Source organism: Labeo rohita, unplaced genomic scaffold (genome assembly GCF_022985175.1).
Source record: "Labeo rohita strain BAU-BD-2019 unplaced genomic scaffold, IGBB_LRoh.1.0 scaffold_97, whole genome shotgun sequence".
In the NCBI taxonomy this organism is placed as follows: Eukaryota; Metazoa; Chordata; class Actinopteri; order Cypriniformes; family Cyprinidae; genus Labeo; species Labeo rohita.
Genome location: NW_026129931.1, coordinates 273,285 through 286,330, shown reverse-complemented (window position 1 = coordinate 286,330; position 13,046 = coordinate 273,285). Strand labels below are relative to the sequence as shown.

The following is a 13,046-nucleotide window of genomic DNA, read 5'->3' as shown; positions in this document are numbered from 1 at the left end:
TTAAATGTGCACCTCAGCTCTCCTGTTTCCACCAAAACTGTTCGTCGGGAGCTCCACAGGGTCAATTTACATGGCCGGGCTGCTATAGCCAAACCTTTGGTCACTCGTGCCAATGCCAAACGTCGGTTTCAATGGTGCCAGCAGTGAAAATCTTGGACTGTGGACAATGTGAAACATGTATTGTTCTCTGATGAGTCCACCTTCACTGTCTTTCCCACATCTGGGAGAGTTACGGTGTGGAGAAGCCCCAAAGAATCGTACCACCCAGACTGTTGCATGCCCAGAGTGAAGCATGGGGGTGGATCAGTGATGGTTTGGGCTGCAATATCATGGCATTCTCTAGGCCCAATACTTGTGCTAGATGGGCGCGTCACTGCCAAGGACTACCGAACCATTCTGGAGGACCATGTGCACCCAATGGTTCAAACATTGTATCCTGAAGGCAGTGCCGTGTATCAGGATGATAATGCACCAATACACACAGCAAGACTGGTGACAGAGTGGTTTAATGAACATGAAAGTGAAGTTGAACATCTCCCATGGCCTGCACAGTCACCAGATCTAAATATTATTGAGCCACTTTGGGGTGTTTTGGAGGAGCGAGTCAGGAAACGTTTTCCTCCACCAGCATCACGTAGTGACCTGGCCACTATTCTGCAAGAGGAATGGTTTAAAATCCCTCTGGCCACTGTGCAGGACTTGTATCTGTCATTCCCAAGACGAATTAAATCTGTAATGGCCGCAAAAGGAGGCCCTACACCATACTAATAAATTATTGTGATCTAAAACCAGGCTTTTCAGTTTCATTGTCCAACCCCTGTATCTCACTTCATATAATATTAAGTCAATTTTAACCAAAATAATTTGTTTACCCGCATTCAAAGAAGTTGTCATCCAGATTTGAAAGGATATGTAGGTGAGTAAAACAGACGTTTTGGGTGAACTATCCTTTCTTAAGTTATATAGAAATATGTTGGTTTTTTTCTAATGATTCGATTTCAAACGGCTGATTCATTCAAAATAGTAAATTGCCCTCATTTTGAATGAGCTATTGAATACTTTGTTTTCCCGAATGGTTCAAAACGCGGATTCACAGAAACGAATCGCAGTGATTGTGTTCCTTTGAGACACTCAACAGCTGAGCAAAATCAAACAATAAATGAAGAGTTCAGATGCAAAAACCTCTAAGTCCATGTGATGTATTTCTTTAAAATGAGCATTTCTTTCTGGCTACTTTGTATAGGTTTCTATGTAAGTACTGGTACTTCTGATTGGGCTGAGGCTGGAATTTAGCGAGTTTGAAGTAAAAGTATTTGATGGACGTATAATATGTGTCAGGAGCATTCACTCACTATCATTATCTCATTTTTGACCGAGATGGCATTTAGCTGGTTTTGCATCTGAACTCTTGAAATATATTAAATGAAATGTAAGGTTCCATACTTAGGTCTGGCCAATGGAGCGGGTGCGTTAATAAATTTAAGGTGTTATTTTTTTCATAACTAGTTAATTAAATTAACTTGTTAAATGCTTAAATAGAAAGAGCTTCGTCTTGTGTGTAAGACAACATCTAAACCGTTCCGCGTTTTATTTTTTATGTGCGTGAACGGTTTGGAAATGATTGGTTAAAATGAATGATTCAACAGAGCCGATTCGCTAAAACGAGTCACTCTTTACAACACTGCTGAACAATTAAACATACCTTCGAGCTAATCGTTTTTGTGTTGATTATCTTGTTCATGTTTGTCTGTTGTGTTCTTACGACTTCTAAATGACTTTCAGATTATTTGATGACCAGTGACATCACTGTTTTGTTGAATCGCACGTCTCAGCGTTAGACGTGGCACTGCGTGACGTCATCAGCGCGCGGCCGTGTCCCACTGTGTACTCGCACTTCATCGGCTCCGCTTTTAACATTTACACTCGGTTTGATCGCGTCAGGTAAGTAGTTTGATACTTGATGAACGATTTATGATTCATACTTAGTGAAGCTTGTGCAGAAACGCAGTGAAATAGCGCGGTTTGCAGGAATATGCGGTCAGTCTGAAGCAGAACTCACAGAGACATAAGATATCACACATTAGATATTCATTATGAATGAGAAATCAGTGACGTCAAGAGTGTAATCGAAGAGAAATGCGAGCTGATTTGTGTAGATGGTGATGTGATGTGTGTGATTTGATTGTAATAATCGATATGACTGTATGATCGATCAGTGCCATCAAACCGTTCAGGTGGGTCGATTATAAACATTAAACGTGATATTACAGCAAATTAAAGCTATTGGAACATTAAACACTGAACATACTGCATAATGTTATTAATAAATAAATCATATTATGAGCATGTGATCCATATGGATGATGTGTTCATATGCATGTGTTGGCCGTTTGCTCAGACGACAGTAGAGATGCGGATGTCCTGATCACAGACGGGAATGAAGACGGGATTGTGTTTAGTCCATTGCTGACCATTCACACCTCATGTTTCTCACACCGCACAAACGACTGTCTTGTTCTACCTAAACGTATTTCATTCAAGATACATTTACTTGAGAAGCAAAATGACATCTGAAATTATTATATTTTTTTGTTGCTCAAGACAAAGATAAAAATCAGCCAACAGGTCAGAAAACATATTGTTTCCTTTGACACTGGCATGTATTTTATGTGTTTTATACATAAATGTGCTTCTTTTTGATACATTTTTCCTGAAACAAGGCTTCTCAGGGAAATATATCTTAAAGCACAGATTTTTAACCAGCTTTGTTTTGGTCCAGTGTCAGTAGTGTAAGTACATAAACAGTGTGTGATGTGTATTATTTTTCTGTGTGCTTCATGCACCAGGACACCCCTGTTTATTTGTCAGCAGAAGTCTGATTATGGGGCATTATGGGTGTTAAAGCTGTCCTACATTTTTTCCCATTACAGCTCTCCCACAACTGGAGTTTCTCTAGTTGTGGAGCACCAATCAAAAAAAAAAGTGTCTACTCATACAGCCAGCTTATGAAATCATTATCATACCAGCAGAGAATTAAAATTGTAATTTAGAAGTCTTCAAATATTTGTATTGGAAACAGCCGAAAATATGAATCAAGAAATAAATTATTAAGAAAATAAAAATAAAAATGAATTGAGAAAAATAAAAATGTCCAGATTATTCCCTTCAATCAAATAATGGTTTTAGCTTTATGTTCATTCTGATCGTTTTCTGCTTGTCATTTTTACACATCAAGCTTGAAAATAAAGAGTGCAGGATTGAGCGTGTTGTTTGTCGATGTTCTTCGTCGCCAGCAGGACAGAGTGAAGATGATGGAAGAGAGCGGCATAGAGAGCACCCCGCCGGCCACCCCTCCACCGCCTCCACCCGCCACAGCGACCGCCAGCGGTACGACACACACACACACACACACACACTGCAGGGTCAGGACAATGAGAGACGGCCCCGAACTGGAGTTTGATCCTACAGTGTGTCGCCTCAGTCGAGCAGACTTAATATTTACCAAATATTTGCTTAAAAAACTGTTCTGGCATATAAATCAGCTTTTTTCAGATGTGTCTTCAAGGCAAAAACAACAAATATTGTTATTTCTGTTATTAATTGCGACGTTTGAACACGACGTCTGGGCTCAGCGCACAGGTTAAAGTTTTGTTTTGTGAGTGCATGTATCGCTGTGAAATTTAGACTTAAGACATGAACACACTGTATGCCTGCTCTTCATTCACAAAATGTGCTGTCTACGGTGTATTGTTGTGTTAGTCCTGTATCAGCAGTTCATGTGTGCTCTTCTCGTGTTCAGGTGTCTCCGGTCCTCAGACTCTCTCCGGCCCCCCCGGCGTCTCCGCTTTTGCCCCGGGGGGGTTTTCTAGTCCCGTTCCTCCAGTGGCTCTGACCTCCACGCTGCCGCCCATCCATTCGTCCACTCCTCCTCTCTCTCTCAGCTCAATGTCGTCTCCTATGAGTCTGAGCGGCCCGTACGGCGGTCCTGCCGCTCCGTTCGCCTCCCCACCTCCCGGTCCCCCGCTCGGCGTCGCTCCCTCTCTGGGCCCCGTCCTCTCTGCCCCCCCCATGGGCCCGCCCACCACTGGCTTCTCTGTGAGCGCAGGATATGACATCACCCGTGGCCACGCGGGCCGCACCCCTCAGACGCCGCTGATGCCCAGTTTCTCCAGCGCCTCACCCATGCCAGGTCTGAACATGAGCGCCATCTTTAGCTACAGCCACAGTATCTTACATTCAAAAGTTGATTTCCAAGGGCATTTTTACCTTCATACAAGCATTTTTTCCCCTTTGTCAAATGTATGCATCACCTAATTGCCAATCAGCTTAATACTATATCATCTTTGCACTGCAGAAGTGGCACAAAAACTGCATATAAGTGGATTTGGGTGTGTTTACATGAACTAAATGAACTAAACCACAAGTAGGTGGCGGCAAGTCGCTGTCATAATGAGTCAGTGACTCATTTATTGAAATGATTCATTCAAAATGGCTGATTCATTCAGGAGTCGACTGAATCAATTCATTGAACTGATTCGTAAAAAAAACATACATTAATTCAATCACAAAACCCTTATATGGGTATATATGATAACCTAAGCATGCAGTTGTCTATTAGGGGATGATGGGTCACTTCATACTGTCAGCAGTATCCTGTAGTTCAGATACGGTTGTGTTTTTGTAGGGATTGTCACCAATCCCATGATGCAGCAGCCGGTGTCTGGAGGGTTAGACGTCAGCTCGCCCATCACGTTTCCTGAGGACACCGAAGATCCCAGAGTGACTCCGGACGGCAGCTCACCTGGTGGATTATGGGGCTTCATCAAGGTAGTGGACACATGTTTACAGCGTAAGGCCGCTACGATGTGCTCTTGTACCCGTGTACATCCTGATGGACTTGTGTTGTGATCTCAGGGTGTAGCTGGGAACCCCATGGTCAAGACAGTCCTGGATAAAACCAAACACTCTGTGGAGTCCATGATAACCACACTGGACCCTGGGATGGCACCGTACATCAGTGAGTGCTGCTCTGTGTGTGTGTGTTTGTCCAGCTGAATGGAACATTTCACTACTTTTGTGAAAGTTTCTTTTAGCTCATTGTTGCAGAATTGTTGTAATTTTTATTTTGTTTTGGAATGTGACAAATTGACTTTTACTTTGATATCTTTTTCCTTTTTTTTTTTATTTTACCCTCTTTACCTCCGTGTCACGTGACGTCATATTCGAACAATGTGAAACTTCTAGTTGTACATGTCAGTCCATCGCTGAGGACGCTCCATTACCGCAGCTCAGTGAACTGTGCTGTGCTGCGATTGTACCGTACTGAACCGCATTCGAATGGAACCGTTACTCTGTGTCCTCAGAACCGCTCGGCCTGATGGGAAAGCAGCTGATGTGATTTATGTCATTATATGGTGTGTGTTTGTGTCAGAGTCTGGAGGAGACGTGGACATCGTCGTGACGTCAGATAAGGAGGTTAAGGTGGCAGCGGTGCGGGACGCGTTTCAGGAGGTGTTTGGTTTGGCCATGGTGACGGGAGAGGCCGGTCAGTCCAACATCGCCCCGCAGCCGGTGGGATACGCCGCAGGGGTCAAGGTGAGCACGCCTCTGCTGTACGTGTCTGTCCTGTCAGCCTCTCTGTGTGTGGACAGTCATGACAAGAGACCATGTGAAATGACAGGAAACGTCAAACCATATGAACTCATCAGAGGTGTGTGTGTGTGTACCTGGTATTTATCACGTTATGGGGACCAAATGTCCCCACAAGGATAGTAATACCTGTATATTCTGACCTTATGGGGACATTTTTTAAGTCCCCATGAGGAAACAGGCTTATAAATCATGCAGAATGAGTTTTTTTCAGAAAGTAAAAGTGTGCACAGTCTCCTGTGAGGACTAGGTTTAGGTGTAGGGCGATAGAAAATACAGTTTGTACAGTATAAAAACCATTACGCCTATGGAACGTCCCCATAAAACATGGAAACACAACATGTGTGTGTGTGTGTGTGTGTGTAGGGTGCTCAGGAGCGCATTGACAGTCTGCGTCGTGCCGCCGTCATTCATGAGAAACAACCTGTGGTCTCGGTGGAAAACTTCATCGCAGAACTCTTCCCAGACAAGTAAGAACGGTTCATCCACAGCTCTTAAGCCTCTCTGTAAACATGGATGAGCCCCATCCATCAGACTGGATCTGAATCTTTCCATTAATGCACAATATTGGCCACCTGGAATTGAGTTTTTACCTTTGTAAGGGCAGTTTTTAAAATGATCAGTTATACAATTCCACACTCTTGACAAATGTGGGTATCAGAAAAATGTTATCAACATCAACAAAAGCCGTCTTATATTGCAATGGAGTTACAGAATCTGCATATGATTTCACACTTTTTTTTAATGCAGTTTGTTTAATGTATATGAATTGTGTGTGTGTATATATATATATATATATATATATATATAAAAGAAAGGAAACAGGAACTCATTAGAGGGCAGGACTGCATATTATGACAAATAATGTTGTCTGGTATTGCTCTTAATACTGTAATAACAGTGATTATGTCGATTAAGAGAACACATTTCCCTAAAATGGTGGGGAAATTTTTCGAATGAAGCAAAGGTTCCTGAAAAAGCTTCAGTTCAACAGTCTTGTGAGAGAGTTGTACCTGCATTTCATCATGTCATAATAGAAGAAACTGAGCGTCCGTGTTCATGCTCTCTCCGTCAGGTGGTTTGACATCGGCTGTCTGATCTTGGATGATCCAGGAAACGGGATTCACATCGAGGCGTTCACTCAGGCCACACCTGTGGCGCTGGAGCATGTACAGCAGGTAAAATGACTTAATTTCTGAGCAGCTGTTCAGAGCGATGCCCGTCACAGCTGTCTGAGACCATTTTCACACCTGGCTTGTCTAAATAACTTCACATTATCCAGCTTTCTCTAGAAACTGACTGGCGTGTCACTTCAATCTTTTCTTACTAAGTGTCATTGTGCAGCCTCAGGGGGTGCCGGATCTTTTGCATAAAACTGTAAAATTGTTTGTATACACCAGGGGTGGCGAACTCCGGTCCTGGAGAGCTGTGAGAGAGTTCATCTTCAACCCTAATAAAAACACACCTGCCTGTAGCTTCCAGTAACCCTTCAGACCTCGATTAGCTTGTTCAGGTGTGTTTGATTAGGGTTAAAGCAAAACTCTGCAGGGCTGCTGCTCTCCAATAGAGGGTGACAACTCTCCTGTCCCATCCCAATCCCACGAAAAAACTGGGAGAAAATCCTGTCTCGTCCCAATCCCGGAAGAATGACTCCCATTCCCTCCCATTACCGTATTGTGGGTTTTTTTTTTGCTTTTTGGGCGGAATCTATCAGCTGTAGTAATAAATACAGTACAGGTCACAGTATGCCCACATTAGTTGAATAAAAATCCAAAATGTAGGGTTTTTTTTTTATTATCGAACTGAAAGTTTCACGTAAATCATCTCTGCAAACACACACGTTTGTTAATTGATTTGGTTAATTTGAAAGTAGACATTTCACTCTCTATAGATACATTTTTCATGTCTCTAAAGCAAGCATACATGGAGTTTCGAAGTGTTCACTCAAGTTCACAGAGACAGACGGCAGAAAGCGCATCCTGTTTGCTTTAAATGGTTTACAAAAGCACGTTTCCTTGTTTTTCTGAGTGCGCACAAATAAACGTAGAGTCTTTACAGATTAAAAAGATGCCTATTGTGGACCAAGAATGAGGGTATTTTAAGAGCAAGTGAGCGCACCGGCGCGCTACTGTTCAGCTTCCACACTCGCACAGACACTTCAATAGCGCACATTTTTCTAGGTTAACATTAGATTGAGCGGCCGTGTAAAGTTGCTACTACATCCATCTTTCAGATGAAAAGCCGTATCTGAGGTCGATGAATGATAGGTGATTTGGATGTCCTGCCTGATGTACTGTATTACCACATAGACCAGCCGTTAACCGTCTGTCCATCACAAACTCACTCACTCAACCAGCCACATAAAGAGACAGGGCAACTAGAATTAAGTTCAAAATTACAATATATAGTTTCTAGTTTATTTATATAAAAGGTATATTTGTGTATAAAGTTGGGTATCATAGCGTTACGATTCCTGGTCCCGCCCACTCCCGCGTCCCAATCACGTGATTATTAGTGATTTTGTTTCCCATCCCGTGACCACCGGGATTCCCGAAAAAATGTCAGCCTCTACTCTCTAGGACGGACGTTCGCCACCCCTGCAATACACTTACACGTGTGTGTAAATACACTTCATATACACGTAACGATTACAGATAAAGCCACAATGGAGGTGACTGGACAATCAATCTTGATAGGTGATGCTATGAGGACCAGGGAAAGCAGTGACTGCAGATGCTCTGTGGTTAACTCTGGCACAGCATGGTCCTTGCTGAATAAATGACCAATGCAAGGACAGATTTAATCACGTGACTTACATAGACACATTTCGATTAGCTTTGAAATGTTGCCTAGTGAAAGCAAAGCGAACCGAACCAAGAAGAGAGTAACGGTTTAAGTCCCTGTTTCAGAACAAAGCAAACGATCTTCATTTCTGAAAACGGCAAGCGCCGCACTCGACTCTGTCATACTGCCACGCTGGTTTGTCACGTCTGTGCTGTTTCTCCTGCAGGCGCAGTCGCTGACTCCTCCAGACTACAACCTGCGCTGGTCCGGTCTGCTGGTGACGGTCGGGGAAGTTCTGGAGAGAAACGTGCCCAACGTCAGCCGCACAGACTGGCACCAGGCCTTCACCGGCATGTCCCGCCGACAGATGATCTACTCTGCTGCCAAGGCTCTGGCCGGCATGTACAAACTGCGTTTGCCTTCCAGGACAGTGTGAGCGTCACGTGCCGTCACGTTATACGGACGCCCAGCTTCCCAGAATCACACAGGACTCCACATTCCATCCGCAGACATCCTGTGTCCTTTTTGGTCACGTCCCATAACAAGACTGAGCCGACTCTAAATGCCAAATGAAGTAGAACCGTTTCTGCATCAGGTCTGAAGTGAAACAGTTACAGGGCAGAATAACTAACACCTAACTTTTAAATTATTGATTGAATTGACTATTGTGTCCTTGACATTATATTTGAGTTTGATTGATATTAATAATTGACAGCGCCCAGTCTTTATGATGGGAATGAAATCACGAATGCATCTCATGTCCTACAGCACAACTCCTTAAAATGATCAGATCTCTCCAAGATTTATAATGCCTGTGTTTACATTTACAATCAGATGCTTTGAATTGCAGATTTTTAAATTGTATTGTTGAAGTTCGTATCAATATTGTGAATATATAATTCTGGATTGCGGTTTTGGATCTCGTTTTATAGGGTTTTCTTTTCAGCTTAATCGGCAAACGACGTTTCAACATTGTGTTTTTCTTCACGTCCGTCGGTCCGTGTTAGTCAGCGTTTACTGCGGTCAGATGAAATCAGATCACCAGCTCTGCTGCATATATAAACAAACCAGTTACTGTAGATGTTGTTACATAATACTGCCTGACATCGATATTGTCTGAAATACTGCAGATGAGCGTTAGAGATGACGTGCAGCGGGATCCTCGGCTCAGAGCGACACGGGACGCGGCCGCCTGAGCATGACCTCTGAGTGACGGCCGACGCGTAGCACACGATGACATGCGGCGTGTTTGCTGTCTGTGAGAAATCTAGAACTGCCTTTAAAGTGTCTTTATATGTTTGTAATATTTCTCCAGAACAGCTGTGGATGATTTTATTCCATAGCATTTTACAAACGTGCCTTTGACCAGCAAATGAGTAAAATCTTTTTGTAAAGCATCATGTTCCTCTGTTGTGTTTTTGATCTAATAGGTAATATATATCTATAGGTAATATCATCAGACTTGTTCTCTTTTTACTTTTAGCAGAAATCACATATAAAGCCTATTTAAAAAGGTAGTCATTTTACTGTAATGTAATTTGTCGAAGGTGTAGAATTCGTTGGATGGTTAAAAACACCATACCAGTTTAATATGCAGAGACCATTATAAACTAGTTGTTTGTCGGTTGATTCCCCCACAAGCTCTGCAGTGCATTGATCTGTTTGTTTGAGCTGTGAGTCAACCGTGGAAGATGCAGTTTAGGAACCCACTTCAAATAATTTTTTAATCACATTAGGGATGCTGGTGGGGCGGAAATTGCATATCATTCATGTAGGACCAATGTGAGGACAGTTTTTCAACTAACGACAGTGATTCCATGAGGATGAGATGCTCTATAGTTCTTAAAGCAGGTGGCGAATGAAGATGGGATGCTGTTTTCTTTTGACATTGAACCCCCCAGCTGTGCCTATGTTATGTAGGAATGATTTGAAAAACTTGACCTCCATCTTTGTTGATGGTGCGTCTAAATTAATAGTCATTTCGAACAACATAATTTTGTATGGCTTGGGTTTGCATCAGAAATTTTGACTTCATTCCAGAGATGACGAAGTTCATAGTAAGTTACATGGGCTGCTGACCACCTGAGAGAGGCCTGTTGTCCCGCAAATTTCCTTTTCCATACTTTAAGACTGTGTCAGGAACTGCATTGCACTGTCCTCTTGATTACCATAAAGTCAAATCTTTGGAGTGTAACAGCCCATCTTGTTAACTGGGATGATCTTGAATGATTAAAAACTTGCGTGAGAGCAGAATGGTCTGTAAGCACATCACAATTTCATCCTTCATGGTACTCCTCTCATTTTTCCAGAGCCCATACCACAGAAAGACTCTCTCTCTCAGCTTCTCGGCACCTTGGAGCAGCCTTGAAGCGTACGCTACTACATTTTCACCATTTCCTGAGTTAATACTCCTAAGCCTACTGCCATCTGTTTACACCCTGAAGGGCTGACTGAAATCTTCCTTCACATTCTTGGGAGTTGAGAAGTTAGACAGCTTTGATCTTATAGGGTTCAGTCTTTATTCTTTCTAATGAGACGACATGACCCAAGAATGAAAGGGCATTTTTTTGGTTGAATTGGTTGAATTTTTTTCAAGTTCAAAGTCAGACCAGAAGTTTCCAGCTTTGTGAACAGATGCCCTAAATGCCCAGAGTGATCCAGAACATTGGGTGAGTACACAACAACATCATCTATACAGGCAAAACTACATCTACCAGTGAGCTCCTGTAAGATGGTATTCATTAATCACTGAAAGGTCACAGCAGCCTTTTTCAGTCCAAAAGGCAGACAAATGACATTGTATTGTGCAGTCTTGGTAACAAAAGCAATTTTTGGAGATGCTATTTTCCTCCATACAGAGTTACCAATAACTGCTTTTCAGATCTAAAGTGCTGACAACTGAGGCCCCATATAAAGAGGCAAGTATATCCTGCACCTGAGGCACAGGAAAGCTGTCTAGTGAGAAGGCAAGGGAGAATGTCTGTCCTCTAGCAAACTGCCAATGTTCCTCTCTTTCCTTGATATCGTGCCAAAGGCATTCTTCCATGAAAGAGTAAGTGTTGCCTGTATCTATTAAAGCTTCAAAGGAAAGACCACAAATAACTAAGGGTAAAGTCAGAGGAGTTATAGGATGTTCAGTACACTAGCAATACAAGGGCTACCGTTTCTGAGAGTGCCTTGTAGACTTTCTCTTTCCATCATAAAAGGTTTCAGTCTTAGGTACAATAAAGTGCTAATGCTCTCTCCTATTTCCTGTTTTCGTTCCTTATTTTCCTTTCAACTTTGACTCTGTGCTCAACAGGTAAGAAAAGAGTCTTAAATTGAGCCCAGGTTTTGGGCTTTCTCAGCAATCCACCACTTAGCAGTCTTAATGAAGCATGGATTGATGGTGGATGGCCAGATATTCGTCACACTTCTCTAGGTATGCTATCGGATCTTCTCCATCTTGACAGCTGAATTTTGGAAATTCAATTTTGATAGGGGCATTACAATGAACTGGTCAAGGGCCAGTATCAATGAATGGGGCTCCAGTATCTTGGCCTTTAACTGTTCATCTCTATGTTTAAGGAACTCCACAGTGGCTTTTATCAACGACTGCATCCTCTGCTCAAGAAGTTGCTTTACTTGCTGATGTTCTTGTTAAGTCTCAACAAGGATTGTTTTCCAAGCTTCTTGTGCGATCTTTCTTGAGCACTGACTTGAGATTCCAAATGATACATTTGGTCGTGCTGAGTTTTAAATCTGTCCAGTCCACGTATTTCAAAGTCACTAAGTATAAATTGCCAACCACAAGTTCAAATAAGATATGTATCATGAAAAAGTTTAAATAAAAAATACACCATCACCACCACAATGCAATAATACCCCACAGTTTTCAGCACCATGTCCATTCATTCCTTAACACTCCAACAAACACTTAAACTGAACCGGAAAAAAAATAAAAAAAATAAATTATATATATATATATATATATATATATGTGTGATGTGATCTAGGAAAACCCAACACATGGTAAAATTTTACCTTTTTTTAGTTTTTCCTACCATATGACAGCTGGGTTCAAGCCCTTTCCAAAACTGTTTTTTTTTATCTTTAGCTTGAACGTAACCAAAGTTATGGCTATCTTTATTTAGCTGATAGCGATGATTTTCAGGAATGGAATTTTGAGAAAAACGGCTATAAAGTGAGACGGCTTTCACTTTCACTTTACGGGTTTAACGAGAGCTGTCTGTCAAGTTAGGAGCACTATACTGCATCATTACACAAACAGACTAATGTCTGTTTTCTGCTGTTTACTCTCCGAACTCTTGATCACCCATTTTATGTTTAGATAGCACAAATAATACCTTTTAGTAAATGCGAGCGCAGCGCAACTGTTCGCGCACTGTGCGTAAAACAGACTGTCATCGGACTCCTCCTCTTTAGTAACTTTATCATCCGATCCTTCATCTCTGGATGTAAAATAGTCCGTTATAACATCATTTAGGGCAATGACATCACCAAGATTGAGCAGATTGCGATGAGTAAAATTGCTTCAGTGCTTCAGACTGCGTTGTTGCGCTCCGCCATCTCACCATATTAAATAAATAAAAAACGTTGCGTGCCTAATACAG

The 13,046-nt window shown here is 42.1% G+C and overlaps 1 protein-coding gene across 2 annotated transcripts; it reads left to right on the top strand.

Moving 5' to 3' along the window:
- Window positions 1-1,808: 1,808 nt before the first annotated feature.
- prrc1 (proline-rich coiled-coil 1) lies at window positions 1,809-9,830 on the top strand. Of its 2 annotated transcripts, none has more exons than XM_051105365.1 (9): window positions 1,809-1,941; window positions 3,294-3,387; window positions 3,800-4,189; window positions 4,685-4,827; window positions 4,915-5,017; window positions 5,432-5,595; window positions 6,016-6,119; window positions 6,725-6,827; window positions 8,660-9,830. In XM_051105365.1, the coding sequence occupies exons 2-9, from the start codon at window positions 3,309-3,311 to the stop codon at window positions 8,867-8,869; spliced, it is 1,296 nt and encodes a 431-aa protein (XP_050961322.1). In that variant the 5' UTR covers window positions 1,809-1,941; window positions 3,294-3,308; the 3' UTR covers window positions 8,870-9,830. The 2 variants fall into 2 exon arrangements, with proteins under 2 accessions (XP_050961322.1, XP_050961321.1); XM_051105364.1 differs by having other exon boundaries at window positions 1,834-1,941; window positions 3,297-3,387.
- Window positions 9,831-13,046: the final 3,216 nt, after the last annotated feature.

Bases quoted from the DNA above. Each gene is read 5' to 3' on its own strand.
- prrc1 (XM_051105365.1), top strand. From the start codon at position 3,309: ATGATGGAAGAGAGCGGCATAGAGAGCACCCCGCCGGCCACCCCTCCA. The intron at 5,018-5,431 runs GTGAGTGCTGCT...TGTTTGTGTCAG, and splicing joins TGGGATGGCACCGTACATCA to AGTCTGGAGGAGACGTGGAC. The intron at 5,596-6,015 runs GTGAGCACGCCT...GTGTGTGTGTAG, and splicing joins GATACGCCGCAGGGGTCAAG to GGTGCTCAGGAGCGCATTGA.